Consider the following 19,210-nt stretch of genomic DNA (forward strand, 5'->3'; position numbering starts at 1 on the left):
ACAATAAGAAAAATGTCCCGTCACAGGCCAATTGCCAATCGATTGATGATTCCGCCTTAGCTGAACCAATCCGGTATGAATGGCCGATTGAAGTGACAGATTGCTCCAATGAATGTCTGAAAAGGCGATCTGAAGCCAAGCCAAGCAAAAAAAAAACGTGTCTCAGATTTGTTCGCGACTTAGCCATCCCCGTCTGATAAGCCACCTGCTGATTCTGAAGGTTGATAGCCCAGAACGCGAAACTGTTTGACTTGACTAAACATCCCTATCTCGCGTCATAATGAATTATAACATCTGGTACAAATCCGACCAAGATGGGCCGTTCTCGTATAATTATGCATCAGTTGGATACTTAATTGCGGAAGAGGCTGAAGAATTGCCAGCAGGCTTTGTGAAGTAAAATGAAGAACGCTAGCTTTGAATTGTATAGAGATTTTCCGTTCGAAGTCATACAACTAAAATCTATATTATTTGCAGGGATGATGGCGACTATGATCCCTTTATCAACAGGCAGATCAAGAAACCCAATTCGTAAGTGAACATCATACACTTTTGTGAAAACTGCTGTTGACATCTTTCGACATTCCCCAGGAACTTCGGAACCTTGATCCATCTGGTGAAAGGCTCCCTCGGGACCGGAATCATGGCAATACCGTTGGCGTTCAAAAATGGCGGCCTTTTCTTCGGAGCGATTGGCATTATTGCTGTATGCTTCCTGTACGTCCACTGTGTAGATCTTCTGGTAAGAAATCAACTCTGCAGTTTTGATTTGTGCGCAGCTGTGTTGCCAAGTGGACATAATTAATTTTAATTGCCTTATATACACTGCCCGTCATAAGTACGGATTCGCTTGAAAAAGAATTGCGACACTCGGTCGAATATTGCATCACCTTGAAATGTTTGGCGTCGTCTGAATATGTGATGCTATATCTCGATGCACGAAAGGCCCAGATAGCCGTATCGGTAAACGCGCAGCTATCCAGCAATACCAAGCTAAGGGTCGTAGGTTCGAATCCCAGGAAAGCTCTTAGTGAATAACTGTGGAAGTGTTCATAAGAATACTAAACGGAGAAGCAGGCTCTCTCTCATAGTTGGGACGTTACTTCAAAAATAAGAAAAAAATGTCTCGATGTCCTGATATTTTTTTATGATGCGGTCTTCAGAAAAGTTGTTCAGTAGGTTTCCAGGCATCCAGATGGCGGACAATTTGTTTTGCAATTCTGACACTACGTAACGCTAGTGATCAAGTAGAATACAGCAGTTGAACTAGTTCTATCTCGTGATCCAGATACAATAGAAAGTGTGAGTCTTCAGGAAAGTTGTTCAGGAGATCAAAGGTATTCAGAAGGTGAATAGTTTTACTTAATATTCTGCCGCTACTTGGTGCTAATGAGCATCTTTAAATTGTTCTATCTCATGAACTAGATCAGAAAGTTCGAGTCTTCGGCATAATTATTCAGAAGACCAGAAAGGCGAACACTTCAGTTCAAAATTCCGCCGATACGGGGCACTAATGAGCATGTAAAATTGTACATTATTGACTAGTTTTATGTCGTAATCCCAACAAGATATAAACAGGCTTCATTTTACTCATCTTGATCTGATAGACGGAGCAAACTAGTATGCTCATAACAACTAAGAGTCAGCATTCGATGTTCATTGAATAATTGACTTATCCACTGGTGAACAGAATTCCATCGGTTGAAGAGTTGTGACACTTGAGCGGGGCACGCTTTCATATTATAGGCTTTTTCATGTGACAGGTCCATCTATGCATTTGTTTACATCACTAACACGAGACTATCATCTCCATAGAAGAACTGTCAAACAGCTTCCCGATCAGCTGATTTGAAACGTCTTGTGAATAGGCCTATCCTCACGTGCTCTGGCCCCGCTATGGACCGATGCACGAGTTCACTAATTTGACTTTTGAACGGTGCCAAATTCACTCGCTAGTATAGGCCAGCGGAAGTGGTTCATCTAGAAGGAAATTTATTGCAGGGAAAAAGTAGGGTTTGTATGAAAATATACAGGAAAATGAATTACAAGTTCATCAACTTCTCCTGGCCTATGGCCACATAAATAATACGGCACCGCTCAAAAGTCAAATAGTGAACTCGTGCATTGGTCCATAGTCTCACAGTTCTTAGACCAAGTAAATTTTGTTTACTTGTGGATAAGTGAATCCGTCACTGAGAGAGTGGAGAGAAACGTTGACACTAGCAAAATGAACATCTTCCATTTGACAGCTCTTGCTCACTGCCAATACCTCATCTTTGCTTTTGGGTTAACTGAGATTGGTTGCTCCGTCAACGCAAGAGTATAATTTTGCTTTCCTTGTAGCCCTTTTGGTCAAAGAGCTGCAAAGAGACAAGCTCTTGTCCGAACTGAAAAAAAGGGAAAAAATGCTCTCTCCCGATCTGAGAACGGGGAAAGCAAATCTCTTTCTCTTTGAAGCACTGGGGTTGTCAAAACAAACTCTTTACAACTGTGAGAAAAAAAGGGCAAACACAAACGTGTAAATTCTCCATCCCGCAGAGTACGTACGCTTAGTTTGTGTGTGGGTAAAATCGTTTCCCTCATACAGTTGATCATAGGTCAGAAGAAGTGGATTTACCTGTCAATTTTCATACAAAACCTACATTTTCTCTGCTATAAATTCACTCTACGTGAACCACTTCCCCTGACCTATAAAAAGGGGCTAAGAGCAAGAATTGTGAGCTTAGATGTGAGATACTATTTACTTCATATTCAAGTGATTAATGTCTGAAGCACTTCATATTAAAGTTATTGAGGTCAGATTAATTTCATATTAAAGTGGCTTAAAACTGAATCACTTTAAATTTAAGTGATTCAGGTCTATTTCACTCCATATTTATATTATTCAAGACTGATACACTTCACGTTCATGCAATTCAAAACTTTTTCACATCAAAAACTCAAACTTACAATCTAATCAATATCAAATTGTTCATTCTTGGTGATTTTTCCAAAGTTCATTTCGAGTATTTCGTAAAACCCTTCGTATCAAAATCTTAGGGGATGTACCCCTCAGTGTGTGGAATTATTTTTCAAGAATTTCCTCTTCACAATGGTCCGAATCGACATTTTAGCAGGAAAAAAGTGTTTTCTCTGTTCTCGGCGATTTTAGACGTGCGATGTTGTTGTTGTTCGTAATTGAATTTGGCATCTTTTTACAAAAAAGTTGAATAGAGTAACCCTACTTAAAGGCCTTTAAAATTGACTCAAACTTTTTTGTTTGAAAAAAATTGTGGTTACGCTCAACTAAACAACTGTGTGGAGGACACTTTTAAACTTCCAGTCTCTAAAAGTTTGCGAAGAGCTTAGCCATAAGATTTCTTAGAGGATGAAAAACTCAATTATGAATAACTTCTCTGAAGACATCATACGTCTAAAATTGACGAGAACAGAGAAAGCCTCTTTTTCCTGATAAATTGACGATTCGGACTATTGTGCCCTCGGTTTACTAGAGAAAAAGTCTCAAATATGCTTTCAGTAGTTTCGGTTTGAAATATTTTCGGGGGCTCATCCAAGCAAACTTTAGACATTTATCTTTACTTATTTCACCAACTCTCCCAGAAATTCGTCTTGAAATTCATCCCTCTGGAGGAATCAAGGTTGTTTTGAGAAAAATTTCACGAATTTGTTGAAAGAAATTTAACGCAACTACCTCCAGTAATTTCCACAGATTTTTTTTTCAATTGAATCTATCAAAGATTTCTGTAGATGTTATAATAAAAATTATTATTATTATCTTTATTATCGAGACTTTCAGCCTGTGGCTGGTTCGTCTTCAAACACTCTTGTAGATGTTTTTTTTTTTTCTAGAAATTCCTCAGCGGTTTGTTGAGAAGTTTTTGAAAAAAAACATCCAGTTGGATTCTGTTAGGAAATTTAGGGTTTATGTCTGGAATTGCTCCAAGGCATTCTAGAATCATTTCAAAAAAATTAAAACAATGCTTCCAGGGATTTCCTAATAAATTCGATCAGGAATTCGTCATTAAGTTTCTCCACAGATTTTTCTAGAAATTTCTCCAGAATTTAAACCACGGATTACGCCTGCCGTTCTTCTTGACAAATCTCGAGTAGTTTCGCTCCATTTATTCTTCAAAATTTCATTTAGGGTTACAAATCAGCAAAGAGTACAGCAATCATTTCGTAGAATCCGTTCTTTTTCATTTTCTTTCAGAAAAAAAAACTAATGAATGCTCTTAGGATTCGACTATGTTTTCAATAATTAACTCTGCAATTTATCTGAAAAGTACGGGTGTCTTCAAAGTATGGGAACTCTCCAGAGATCCTCGTAATTCTTTATCCGGCATTTCAATAGAAGTTTCGTCAGAGATTACAAGTCCATTCGTTTCAGAAATACTTTCCGGTGTTTTTAAAGGAATTCCTCCAAAACGGTTCCCTGGAATCAACAGTGGAAAAATTCATTGAAATCTACTTTGGAAAATTTATCCAGAAATCAATGCAATAATTTCTGAAGGTTTAGAGAAATATCGAACCACAACTATGTGGGAAATCTAAAAAAAAAAAATCAGTTAAGGCATCTCTGGATTAATTACTGATTAAACTCGTAAATATGCCCTAAACTGTAAACTAGGAAGAAATCTTAGCAAAATTGATGAAAGACTCACTAGATGAAATCCTGAAAGACATTAGATTTTCTTGGAGAATTTGTGAAAGAAACATTGAAGGATTTTTGGAAGAAATTGATGGTGTATTCTTCTTCTTTCTGGCGTTACTTTCCAACTGGAACAAAGCCTGCTTCTCAGATTAGTGTCCTTATGAGCACATCCACAGTTATTAACTGAGAGCTTTCTATGCCAATTGACCATTTTTGCATGTGTATATCGTGTGGCAGGTACGAAGATACTCTATGCCCTGGGATGTCGAGAAAATTTCCAACCCGAAAAGATCCTCGACCGGTGGGATTCAAACCCACGACCCTCAGCATGGTCTTGCTGAATAGGTGCGCGTTTACCGCTACGGCTATCTGGGCCCTGGTGTATTCTATGGAGCAATTAGAGCAAAAGTTATTAGAGCAATTAGAGTAATAGCAGCAATTAGAGTAATAATTAGAAAAATCAGGTTGTATTCTTAGAATTTTAGAGAAATCCTGAACGAAAACTTTGGAGGAAATCTTAAAAAAACTTCAGGCATCTCTTGTACGAATATGTAAGATATCCTAAACAAAAATCTTGGAAGAACTCCCAGCAAAATCGATGAAAGAATCACTAGATGAACCCCTGGAGGACTTTGTGTAAATAATTTTAGAATTCCTGTACATAGACGGTTTTGGTGATTAGAAATTCCAGAAATTGTTTTCCCACGCATTCGTCTTGAAATTCCTGGAATGATTTCATAAGATGTGTTAAGGAAAATTCCATCAAAATTTGCTCCAGAGATTACAATGACGATTCTCTCAGATTCCTTCAGGAGCTCTAGTAATGATTTGTCCAAATATTACACCAAAATACGTTGAAAGTCTTCTTCGTCTTCTTGGCATGACGTCCTCACTGGGACAGAGCCTGCTTCTCAGCTTAGTGTTGTTATGAGCACTTCCACAGTTATTAACTGAGAGCTTTCTTTGCCAATTTAGCCATTTTCGCATTCGTATATCGTGTGGCAGGTACGATGATACTCTATGCCCAGGGAAGTTAAGGAAATCTCCATTATGAAAAGATCCTGGACCGACCGGGAATCGAACCCAGACACCTTCAGCATGACTATGCTTTGTAGCCGCGGACTCTAACCACTCGGCTAAAGAAGGCCCACGTTGAAAGTATTATGAGGAAAATTTTCCAGAATAATATATGAAGACTTATTATAAATATTTTTTAAGAAAAATATTTTGATAAATCATATAAGAATTACTTGAAATACTTACATGGTAATTTTACAGCAATACTTCAGCTGTTTTCAGAACCCATCCTTCAAAAATCAACCCACAGATTTTCTCAGGTAAACGCTCCGCTTATTCCACAAAATCTATGAGGAATTCTTCCAGCAATTTTAAAATGCATTTAACCAAACAATTGTTGAAACATTATTGAAGTAAATTTTTCTTGGACACTTAGATTAAAAAAATGATGAAGTGTTTAAAACCACAAAATGCTACAGCAATCATTCCTGTAGTTTTTCAGTAATTTATATTAGAAAATTTTGGTTTGAATAATTTTCCGCTGAAGACTCCTGCAAGACTTTTTCAAGAGTCCAGAAGATATTCGGAGATTGTTGAAACACTTCTCTCTCGGAGTAATTTTTGTCTGTATATCATCAGTGATATCATTGAGATTTTGTTTAAAAACATCTCATGGATTTTTTTACCAGGAATTCGCTCCAATAATTTCTGAATTCGTCTAGATTTTGAGATATTAGATGTTGAAAATACTAAATTTGACTATTTTAGCCAAGTTGCATGCAAGTATGCTAGCATGTAAGGTAATTTATTTGCTTAATTTGCCTCAGAACTCATACTTCATGTGTATAACAATACTTATCAACAAAGTTCATAATGTTTTTGAATCTCAAAAGTTATTTTTTGATGATTTAGAAAAGTATTGCATTTTTCCATAGAGAAGAAACGAACGGTTTTGTATAAAGACTGTTAGTATGTTGAAAAAATCGAATTCATCGAAATTTAATCGTGCGATTTCAACCAAATTATATCTGAAATGAAAGTTAAAGGCCTATTTTGCATGCTTGATGGATTAGATCACAAAAAAATTGGATAAATCATACTTTAAATTTCATATAAACATCAATAAAACCAGTGATTTATACAACTTTGGCGACCTGTAGCAAAAAATATTGACGTGCTGGAACATTTCTGAGAACGGCTATAGATTCAGCAATTAAAAATCTACTAGAGACACATAGTTTGATCCTTGAGACACGCAAAAATATCATTTTTGTTGCGCTGTGTTTCCTGAGGGTATCATTGGAAACAGTTCTGGGCGAATTTTTCAAGGTACCTCGAATGAAAATCTTTGAGGAATTCCTTGGGAAGTCTGTGAAGATCTGAAGTTTGTGAATCGTTTAACGTACTTTTGAAGAAATCATTCTGACGAAATTTATGAATAAAATCAATAATATTTACAGAAGCTTTTAAAAAGACCCTTTGGGAGTTGTCTGGTTGGATTACCGGAGGAATACTTAATGCAACGTGGTTGGTTCATTCAATTGACAAGTCAATTGGCACACACCTCTTCTTGGAAGAGCCCCCGAATTTGATGCCACACGGGGCCCCGAAAACCCTAGCTACGCTACTGGGTCATGTGTTTAATCACAGGTCTGTCCCTTTCGTCGTACTTTATAATTTGTATCTTTCACTTGCTTCTATCTTGCACTCTTAATCTATCACACTCAAACGATTCGTTCATAGCATACGCTAAACCCATACACGGAGAAGAAACCGTTTCTCTACGCTTCCATTCTTCCACCATTATAGTACGCCTTTCCTTACTCCTGATACATAGGCAGTCTGCTAACCAAAAGCAAGCCTCGCTGCCATAAAAATTATCTTACCCCTATACCTTCCCGCATGGACTGGCATAGCTGCAGGGGTATATCCGGTCTACTGTGAGCCAGTTTGAAATGCAAAATCAATGCCTCACCTCTTCCCACCACCATTGGCCAGCATTTTGCAAAATACAAGATTACACAGCGTAGCAAAAATTCCGTTTCTCAAGGATCAAATTATGTGTCTCAAATAGATTTGGGGTTGCTGCATCTGATGCCGTTCTCAGAAACGTTCCAGCACATCACAATATTTAGCTACAGGTCGCCAAAGTTGTATAAAATACTGTTTTCATTGATGTTCATATGCAATTTGAAGTATGATTTATCAAACATTTTTGTAATCTAATCCACCAAACATGCAATACATGACTTTCACTTTCATTTCAGATATAATTTGGTTGAAATTGTACAATTAAATTTTGAATAAATCGAATTTTCCAATATGCTTGCAGTCTTCATACAAAATTCTTGTTTTTTTCTTATACGGCACAATACAATACTTTTCGAAGCCATAAAAAAATAACTTTTGAGCATCGAAAGTATCATGGACTTTGTTGATAATAATTGTTATATACATGAAGTTTGAATTCTGTGGCAAATTAAGCGAAAACAATCCCATACAAGCTGGCAAACTTGCATGCAACTAGACGTGCTATGATTTTTGAAAACAGCAATGGATTCAGCAACCCTTGATTAAGTAAATAGCGGTATATTAATGCTTGAGACTATAACGTGTTCCGCAGTGTTACCAGCACTTATACACTGAGGGTGTCTGTTAGTCCCAATCATTCGTCTGATTGGTTCCTTGTGTAAGTACAGCTGATCAGGCGATAATGGAGTAGCGACTACGAGCGACCAATCAAGCAAAAGCTCTAACTCCAGTAACTTCAGAATTCCTTAATAAATCCATGGTGGAATCTATAGAGTAGTTTCTGGAGTAATAGTTAGAAAAAAGTTTGGATTCTTAGGAGTTTCTTGAATGACGTTCATGGAGGCATTTCTTAGGAAGGCCGTTAAGGAACCAATAATTACATTCCTGGTGTAATGTTTTGATTAATACACGAAGAAAACTTAGGACAAATACCTAAATTATTATTTTTTTTATACAAGTCTTGGAAGAAATATGCTGTTATATGGAGCTGGATCGTATTCTTGCCAGTGCTGATCCACTTCACTAGGAGGATTTTTAAAAGCCACTGAGCTCATGTTCGGCCTCATTATGTACCGTATGGACCGATGCACGAGTTCACATATTTGACGTTTGAGCGGTGCTAAATTCACTCGTTACCATGGCCACATAAATAACACGGCACCGCTCAAACGTCATCGAGTGAACTCGTGCACTGGTCCATTGAACTTAAAATCTATATCAAGTATGTATGTTCTGGTTCCTGTATGGAATATATTTGTTTTCTTGGTTCAGGTGTTATGGTTCATGTTACGTTAAGATTTCTTTCAAGTATCATTTTTAAGGCATGAAGATCATATTTTTAGAACAGTCGATACCAGCTCTGATATCGTCTAAACTGAATGTTTCGTACTCATTCTCAAAACTTCCGATTACATCTTCACAGGTGGGAACAGCTCACAAGGCATGTAAACGGTACCGAGTTCCTACATTGGGATTTGCAGAAACAGCTGACATTGTTTTGGTCAATGGCCCATCAACGGTGCGTCGGTTTGCCAGCTTTGCTAGGTAATCTCTTCTCGATATGCTATCCTAAATTGTTTATAATTACATCCCATCCAACTTCCATCCCTACAGGAACTACATCGACGGCATGCTGGTGTTTCACAGCCTCCTCATATTTTGTCTGTTCCAAATCTTCATCGCCACCTCGCTGCGTGACGTAATCAACAATCAGCTGCAGATAGCGTGGAGCACCGGAGTGTACGTCGCCATCGTCACCGTCCTGATTGCGCTTATCATCCAGATACGCGTGCTCAAATATCTGGTTCCATTTTCGGCACTGTCCAACGCTCTGATGATAATTGCTTTCGGAATAACCCTGTCGTTCCTGGTGAATGAACCGGTTTCGCTAGATAATCGTAATTTATGGCCCGAATGGAACCGACTGCCATTTTTCATAAGGTATTGGTGGGTCCAATTGTATGAAACGACAATTTTCAGAAATTCTTCAAATTTCAGTACCATCAGGTATCAGGTATCAGAAGGCCGGCTCCAAAGGCACGTTCCCCACCAGTTGGGAGATTTGTGCCATCGCCATATTTGAGCCTATTTCATCATCTACCCGATGGGAGAGGAAAGGGAAGGGAAAGATGGGAGGAAATAGGAGTGGGGTCCCTTGAAGAGGGAAGATCGCATAAGCGAAATGAGAGCATGTAGCTCCATACCACAATGGGTTCGAACAGCGCCCTAAAAAGGGCACTGCAAAACGCATGAGCGTAAAGAGAGCCTATAGCTCATTACCACAGCGGGTTAAGAATAACAGGATGTCCTGAAGATTCAGGCTTCTGTATTCAGTTTCACTTAATAAGTGTTTACCAAGTAATTGGAATCGCATTTGCGCAAAAACTGGACAGTTACATATCAGGTGATACGAAGTTCCATAATCGGAGTCACAACTATCACACACAAATGAGTCAGCACGCTGAATATTTGCCATGTGATAGTTGAGTCGGCAGTGGCCTGTCAACGCTCTGACCAAGAGACTGCAATTCTGCTTTGACAGATTTGTTAAATACTTCGCCACCTTTGGAGATGGCTCAGTAATATACAATTTTGTTTGACGACACGACTCCAAACTATTCCAATATTGCTTGTGCTGAGTTGCCGCCCAAGAGTTTATCTGAAGCTTCACCCAGCACTTCGAAATTGGAATAGCCGGCTCAGGGCCAATGAAGTCATGCGATGCTCCATCGCGAGCTAGCTCATCAGCCAATTCATTTCCAGCGATGGAAGAATGGCCAGGTACCCATACAAGGTTTACAGAGTTGACTGAATTCAGTTCCTCAATTTGAGTTCGACATGCGATAACAAGCTTCGACCTTGAGTTGGCCGAAGCGAGAGCTTTTATAGCAGCCTGACTATCTGAACAGAAGTATATGACTTTACCCATTACGCGCTGTTGAAGTGCTGATTGCACTCCACACATAAGAGCAAATATTTCCGCCTGAAAAACGGTGCAGTTTCTACCAAGTGAGTAAAACTGATTCAGCCTTAGCTCACGAGAATATACTCCTGCACCAGCTCTACCTTCAAGAAGGGAGCCATCAGTGTAACATACTATATTGTTTGATATACTTCTTTCCAAATAGCCAGACGTCCACTCTTCCCGTGAAGGGAATTGTGTGATAAATGTCCTGTAAGGAAAGTTACAAGCAATTGTGAGATCACTTGGAGCAAGGACAATTTTGTCCCAATTCACCAAAAGTGGAAACAACGAAGTGTGTGTAGATCTACGATTCACTGAATTTTTCTCCAGTAGATCCAGTACCCATAAACGGTAAGAGCAAGAAAGTGCTTCTTGTTTAAGATATATGTGTAGTGGCGCAACGTCGAAAAGGGCCTCGAGCGCTGCTGTGGGAGTTGTAGAGAACGCACCAGATATCGCCATCAAGCACATCCTTTGGAGATGGCCCAATTTTGATTGGATTGTTCTCACTTCGCCCTTTTGCCACCACACAAGACATCCATATGCCAATATTGGTCGAACAACTGTTGTGTAAATCCATTTGATATATTTGGGTTTGAGGCCCCAAGTTTTGCCAAACGTTCGCCGGCATTGACCGAAGGCCATGCAAGCTTTTTTGACTCTGAAATCAATGTGAGGTGTCCATGAAAGTTTGGAATCTAGAATGACTCCGACATACTTTACTTGATCAGTCACATTAATCTCAGTGCCAAAAAGACGTACAGGTCGAATTCCATCGCGGTTTCGTCTTTCCGTAAAAAGAACAATAGATGTTTTATTCGGGTTAACCGAAAGGCCATATTGGCGACACCAACTCTCGACTACCTGAAGAGCACTTTGCATCAGGTCGAATAGGGTGCTTATGCACATACCAACTATCAGAGCTAGATAGTCGTCGGCAAATCCATAAGTTGGAAAACCGCAATTATTGAGTTGCCTCAATAGCGTATCTGCTACGAGATTCCACAAAAGTGGTGACAAGACTCCCCCTTGGGGGCATCCGCAAACACTCAATTTTCGAATCGCTGCTTGACGCAATGTCGAGAAGAGATGTCGGTTTTTGAGCATTTGATGAATCCAATTGGTAATCATTGTAGGTAGCCCATGGTTTCGTGCGGCTTCCAATATGGCATCGAAAGACACGTTATCAAAGGCACCCTCAATATCCAAGAAAACACCCAAGCACGATTGCTTCTGAGCGAATGCTTTCTCGATATCGTATACAACTTTGTGTAAAAGAGTCACAGTGGACTTTCCAGATTGGTAAGCATGTTGATTCACATGAAGAGGCATGTTTGCCAAATAAACATCACGGATGTGATGATCGATAATCCGTTCCAGACATTTCAGAAGAAAAGAGGTCAGACTGATTGGTCTAAAACTCTTCGCTTCCTCATACGACGCACGTCCTCCTTTTGGGATAAACTTTACAGTAATATCACGCCAGGATTTGGGAATGTACCCGGTAGCAAAACTGCTTACAAGTAGCTTTTTCAAAACATGTTTGATAAACTCAAATCCCTTTTGGAGCAGAACAGGATAAATCCCATCCGCTCCTGGAGATTTGAAAGGAGCAAAACTATTAAGTGCCCATTGAATCGATTCAGTAGTTACGATACTGCGAGCCGAGGCCAGAGACTCGTAACTACATGAAAAGACATTTGGTTCATCCGTAGATGCTATGTCCACACATCCGGGGAAGTGTGTATTGAATAAACATTCTAAAACTTCTTCATCGGAAGAAGTAAAGTCACCATTAGGTAAGCGAATTTCGTTCACTTGGAAATCCTTAGATTTTGCAAGAATTTTGTTCAACCGACTGACTTCACTCAAACTGGAAACATTTGTACAAAGGTTTTTCCAGCCGGATCGTTCAGCAGAACGAAGAGCCTTCTTGTAAGCCTTGCGAGCTGACTTGAACGACTCTGATCCAGCTGAACGGCGTCTGTTCCAACTCCTTCTACATTGTTTCCTGAGTCTAGTCAGATCGGAATTCCACCATGGGGTCCCTCTTGTAGTCTTTACAGACCGCAGAGGACATGCTTCTTCAAAAGCTTCCATAATGTAGGATGTTGTAGTATCAACGGCATCATCCAGATCACTTGGATTTTCAATGGACGGAGAATATCCATGAAATTTGGTCGCAACCAATTCAATGTAGAGTTCCCAGTTTGTTGACCGGGGATTCCTAAAACGCAAAGTCTGCGCAGTTACATTTGAATGTTCAAAGAAGATGTAGCGATGATCAGATAATGATTCCTCATCTGATACATGCCAATTCGTCAACTCGTGACTGATTCTATTCGAGCAGAGCGTTATGTCTAACACTTCTTCTCTATTAGAAACCATGAAGGTTGGGCGATTGCCTATGTTAAGTAATCCAAGGTCTGTACTACTTAAGTATTCCATCAGACTGGAGCCTCTCAAATTGATATCCGAGCTGCCCCAGATGATGTGATGAGCATTGGCATCACTGCCCACAATCAGCGGAAGGCCTTTTGTTACGCAGTGTACGACAACTCGTTTGAAGTCATCCGTTGGGGATGGTTCATCATGTGGTAAATATACCGAACAATAGACGTATTTCCTGTTGAGGTCACCAACAGAAACATCGATTGTGACAGCACATACATCTCTGGTAGTTAACTCAGAGATGAGTGTAGCAACGATTGCTTTATTAACGAGCACGCATGCGCGGGGCATGGAGCGCGAGTTTGCCATTTCAAGCTTGCTAAAAGTAGCAAAAACTGGGTCCACAAGGTTACCTAGATAGAAGTTCCCTCTACGAAAGTAGGGTTCTTGAACTAGCGCCACTTGGGCTGCACCATTTTGCATGAGTCTGCAAAGATTGATCGTTGCTGTTCTTTTATGCTGAAGATTGATCTGAGCTAACCTAACCGTAGCCACTACCCAAACTAGGCAGGATTAAGCTTTTTGCAATCTCAGCACGAAAAAGACCAGCAACGAAAAAACCAGATCGGTATCTATTTAAAGTCGCCAAAGGCGAAAGAGCACAGAATACACTGTGTAAAACGCATAATGCGAATCCATATAGGTGATAATTTAAATTAAATGTCAACATATTCATAATCCCACCCTTATTAAGCCTCAAGATAGAGACTGAAGAAGGGCAGCCGATCATCTCGGAGAAACACAAGGTCACCTGCACCATTGCTCCGGGTAGCACAGGAAGGACTCAATACTGTGGAGGGCGCCCTGGTACCCCACAGGCTCCGTTTGCGGTTAGGTTTTATTTAGACCCCCCTAACCATTCATTCTTAGGCACGGTACGCATCACACCATAAATTAGGGGTCACCTGTGAGGTGGACTTTTACCACCGGAACAGGCAGTCCGTAGTGTTAATTCTTAGCCAGTTGAAACAACCGCTACCGACACTACGCGGCTATCTAGGCTGCTCGGGAAAAGGAGGTTAATATTGATGATTAACTCCTGACGTGCCCAAGCAGCCATTAAAAAAATTAAAGCCGAAAATGGAACCGACTGCCATTTTTCATAAGGTATTGGTGGGTCCAATTGTATGAAACGACAATTTTCAGAAATTCTTCAAATTTCAGTACCATATTGTTTGCAATTCAAGGAATTCGATTCGTTTTACCTATCGAGAACAAAATGAAGCACCCACAGAATTTCCTAGGAACCTGCGGTGTAGTTTCTCAAGCGATAGCATTCCTGTCGATTCTGTACATTGCTACCGGATTCTTCGGATACGCTCGCTACGGAGATGACACCAAGGCTTCTATAACCTTAAATCTTCCAAGCGATAGCAGGTTAGTCACATCTTCCCAACTGTCAATCTCAACTTCAACTCCTCCGCTTCTAATTCAGACTCGCTGAGTTCACACGATTGCTGGCAGCTTTGTCGGCCCTCTTCCAAATGGGGCTGGGATTTTACGTTCCGATGGAAATTATATGGCGCCGGATTGAGACGAAAATTCCGGAAGATCATCACAATGTGGCCCAAATTGCCATCCGCTTCGGGCTGATGACGATCCTGACCGCGATTTCGGTGGGCGTTCCTGATCTGCAGCTTTTCGTTGGGCTGGTTGGATCGTTCTGTTCCAGTAATCTGGTGTTGCTCGTACCGGTCCTGGTGGATACGGTATTTAGGTGGCCCAACGATTACGGACCGTGTGGCTGGATAATACTTAAAAATGTGATACTGGCGGTATTTGGGGTTCTGCTGCTGGTTTTCGGGACATACTCTAGCATACGACGCATTATCAAGACATATGAATAAAACTTGAGTCTTGCAGGAGTTATTTCGCAAACGGATAGGAAGATACAAATTTCTATTGAATTTTGATTGCTTGAATCCACAGAAAGAACTTTCCGTATGCAAGCTGAAAATCATATTATGTTGATCGACGTGATTGAAAAATTTCTATCAAGACACAAAATAATATTCCTTGACTATTGCATTCGTCCTTGAAGACGATTCATGTTAGCCAAAAATATCTATTTCTTCCTGAGCATTTGCGTTGGAAATTTTCTATGGCAAATGTTCAATGATCTTATCATCGTTTTCAAGGATCCTTTCAAAAATCATCAGCAACCCTACCAAGAAACTCATCGAGATTTTAATAGGAAAGTGCTTAAAATGTTGTAGAGAATTAAGCCTAGGATGTCAACAGGTATCAGTTATCAATCTCAAAGAACAAACAGATTCTGTCAAACAAATATCTACAGAGGATCTCATTAAAAATGTATAATGATAGGGAACTACCCTCTCAGAAATTGATCGAGACCTGCTGAACCTAAGGAAAGTTTCATGACAGATGCAATATCCATCCCAACTAACAATTCAGAGCCACAAACAAGCATGCATGTTTAATTATTGTTCAATAATGGTAATGGCAGCTGAATAAAAAAATTGCTCTTTAAAGAGCTGAGAAGGTGCTTTTTCAACACAAACTTAGGTCAATGTTCAACGTTATGCATTAGAATGTACAAAAGTTGAATCGCCACTTATTAAACGTTTCCAAAGATTCTCATTCGACTAGTCAAGATTGTTTTACTAATGAGCTGAACAAGACATGTTTCCCCCAATTAAAAAGCCAACATTCCACTAAACACATGTATATGTGTAAAAGGATATTCAGAAGACGAACTAACGTTTTACTTGCGTCGCTCTTCAGCTATTTCCACATGTTTAACATAAGCATGAATAAGAGCTGAATAATTATCTTATAAAATCCTAATTCAGCTTCAGTATATTATAAGAACAGTTGATCCAATAGAGGCCAAAATGACGATTAACAAACACATTGTTCAGCAATAAATAAGCCCTGTTAAAGCGATCACACTTAAGCTAAATTTCATAAAATGGACAAAATATCCGAAATTCGTGTTGAGTTCCGAACGAATTTCAAAGCTTATAACTTATGCTTTCTCAAAACTTTTTAAATAGCTGTTCAGAAAATAAACATGGTCAGCCTCCAGAAATGTAAGATTATTTTGAAAAACAAAAACAAACATTTGAACTAAGTATTTATAGTAGGAGCGAAGTACTGACGAACAAAGCGTGATATTGACTTGATTGACATAAAAGATCTGAAGACAACATAAAAATTTTGCTTGTTCTTTGTATGTAGTTTATTTAAGATATCATTTTCAGATCTTTTGTATATTATATCTATCAAGTTATTATCACTATTAGCCATCTATATTGTAATTTGCTATTGTTAGGCTTTTTTCGCCTGCTCGGGATATTGTTCCGAGAAAAATGATTTATTTGGCCATTTCTGAAAAAAAAAAAAATCCCACGCGTCAAAATATTCGATCATTTTTCTATTCAGGCGCATAGTGCTCAGAACACTTCAAATGATTTAAATATATTCATTCATAAATTTCTTTAATGCATAATAGGTTTATAAAAAAACAACCAATAATATAATCAACTAATACAAGTATAATTTATAAAATAAATGAATTATAATTTATAAAGTTAATGAATCATTCAAATTGAAGTTTTGAACAAACTAAACCTTATTATGAAGTAAGCTTAAGGTGAAGATGCATCGAAGCTAAACCTCAAATTTTCAAGAACACAAATCTAGAGAACCAAATATCCGTTCAAGCTGAAAACTCAATCGATTGGTCACCACCAGCGTGTGACCAATCGCTTAGGTTTTCAGCTCGAACCGCTGCGCTGTCTGGTTCTCTAGATTTGTGCTCTTGAAAATTTGAGGTTTGGCTTCGATGCATATTCACCTTAATCATTTCAGACTGATTTCACTTTGTGTAAATAAACATTATTTTTGACCATCATTGACATAAATTTTCTCACTGTGCTCTAAAAATAGCCGACTGAACTCAGCTTGGATCAGCACTAAACAGCAGCTGAATAATATGCTTGTTCAGTTGTTGATAAGCGTACCATGTGTTGATTAGACGATGTCGAATAGAAGCTCAAACATGATCAATATTCAGCTATGAGAGGTTTATATTTTGCACTGGAAGGTTTATTCATCAATTCTAGGATGGCGCAGATGACAAGGTATACTGCTGACGATTAGAAGGTCTCGAGTTCGAATCCCGTATCCAGGTGATTTTTAAATATAGTTGTTATATCATGATAATTATGTACACTACATTTGAAACACCTAGAAATATACTTTTTTGTTTTTTATTTGTTTTTAATTAATTTTGAACCAGTCGTATAAAAGCTGAACTAAATGCTTGTAAAATGTTTTAAAAGCTGAAAAATAAAGTTGGAATTCAACGACATGCTTTAAAGTTTCTCCAAATTTGTGTGAACAATGTCTGAACAAAGGTTGGCTATGAAAATTATCAAAATCTTATTAAACATGATGCTGAATAAAACTGCCATAATGGTGTTTGTTAAATGAGTGAATGTTTGTTGGGATGACACTCTGTCAATGAACTCGCTAGGAAACTGCCATGCGTTAAGTATCATGATGGCATATTTGCAGTAATCGATTTCTCTTTGTCGAATTCCTTTTATTTTAAATGGAAGCGTTTTTAAAATAAAATAGAAATAGAAATTTCCAACCACCTACTCACTCATCTGTAACGCTTTTAGTATGAAAAAAAAAGTTTTACGTAACGTGAATTATGTGGGGCGCTCAATGTACAAGAAGAACGATGAGAATTTCCGACAGAAATAAGATGAATAGTGAAAACATAAGTCTGGCCAAAATATCTCGCGCCCAGTATCAAAAGGGCGTAACTGCGTTGATCGATTTCTCTTCATCGATTTTCTCTTAAGCTCATTACTTGGCCGGACGACTGATTTCGAATGCTATGTTTGACTCAGTAGAAACTCTTCATCATCCTTTAGCGGAAAAAAAATCGATAATGTTCTCATATCGGTCACTTCTGATACGCCGTTATATTACTAAATGCGAGATTTACCGTAAAAAAAGATATCACTGACCAGTAGGGCACACTGGGGCAGATCTCTGTTTTCGACCACCACTTTTGATATGCGTTTTGGGCTGATTTGTACTGCAGTTTTATTCGTTTAAAACTGGTTTAGATCAGTTTTATCTTTCGTTAGGAGCGTCCTAGTAAAAAAAACTATCTTCTGCAAATTGAGGTATTTTTGAACTTTATTCCGAACTCTCTATTACTGACTATTACTCTATTACTGACGTGTATGGCGTTGTATGCCACTTTAGTAAAAACAGTCAAAAATAGATTTTGACCATTTTTTCGTACAAAAATATTGTTTAAAAATATTTTGTTATCAAATTTCGAAAGCTTAACAATAAGAAAGAAAATTTAAATCATTCATTATCGGAATTTTCAGATTGAATTATATTTTCGGTAAAAGCAGTCCAAAAAACAATGCTTTTCAAAATCCTGGATTATTCATAAAGCAGCATTTGGGCCGTCTGGGGCTTTTTGTTGAGGCGGTTTGAAGTTTTGATGAAAATATTCCAAAATACTTTGTCGGCGATACCGAGCCACTGATTTATTTATATGGTTTTTTTCAATTCACCGAAATAATTGAATTATAGTACAGAATGCAAAAGCTCCAGAAGAAACTGGCTACGTTGAGGCGTATTACGTAGTTCATTATTATTTCATTTTAATTTTAAAATTAACACTTAAAAGTGAATGGCTTTCACAGAGTTTCATTTTGGACATCAGTATCAAGAGTTTTCTTTTAACATTGATTCAAATGCCTTGAATTTCAGAAAAAAACGCAATATATCATTACGAATTTCAGATACCAATACTTGTTATTAAAAAAATAAAAAATAAATGCAGCATTTGCATTTTCAATTTTTAGGAAATACTGACAAAAAACTGATCAATCTTCTTCTTCTTAATATTACGTCCTCACTGAGACAGAGCCTGCTTCTCAGCTTAGTGTTCTTATGCACACTTCCACAGTTATTAACTGAGAGCTTTCTGTGTCAAAGTTGCCATTTTCGCATTCGTGTGACAGGTACGATGATAATCTATGCCCAGGGAAAAACTGATCAATGTTACCCCGGAATGCGGTACGGTACGACCA

The 19,210-nt window shown here is 38.5% G+C and overlaps 2 protein-coding genes across 9 annotated transcripts in view; one reads left to right on the forward strand and one right to left on the reverse strand.

Moving 5' to 3' along the window:
• LOC5579847 (probable Ras GTPase-activating protein) overlaps nt 1-19,210 on the reverse strand; it is a 538,326-nt gene that overhangs the window by 216,927 nt on the left and 302,189 nt on the right. The gene's annotated exons all lie outside the window — the stretch shown is intronic.
• LOC5579844 (proton-coupled amino acid transporter-like protein CG1139) lies at nt 268-15,003 on the forward strand. Of its 2 annotated transcripts, none has more exons than XM_021854128.1 (7): nt 268-396; nt 478-531; nt 592-742; nt 9,123-9,244; nt 9,314-9,640; nt 14,280-14,492; nt 14,551-15,003. In XM_021854128.1, exons 1-7 carry the CDS (start codon nt 281-283, stop codon nt 14,960-14,962), a joined length of 1,395 nt encoding a protein of 464 aa, XP_021709820.1. In that variant the 5' UTR covers nt 268-280; the 3' UTR covers nt 14,963-15,003. The 2 variants fall into 2 exon arrangements, with proteins under 2 accessions (XP_021709820.1, XP_021709821.1); XM_021854129.1 differs by having other exon boundaries at nt 309-424.

The sequence above is a fragment of the Aedes aegypti genome, chromosome 3 (assembly GCF_002204515.2).
Source record: "Aedes aegypti strain LVP_AGWG chromosome 3, AaegL5.0 Primary Assembly, whole genome shotgun sequence".
NCBI lineage: Eukaryota > Metazoa > Arthropoda > Insecta > Diptera > Culicidae > Aedes > Aedes aegypti.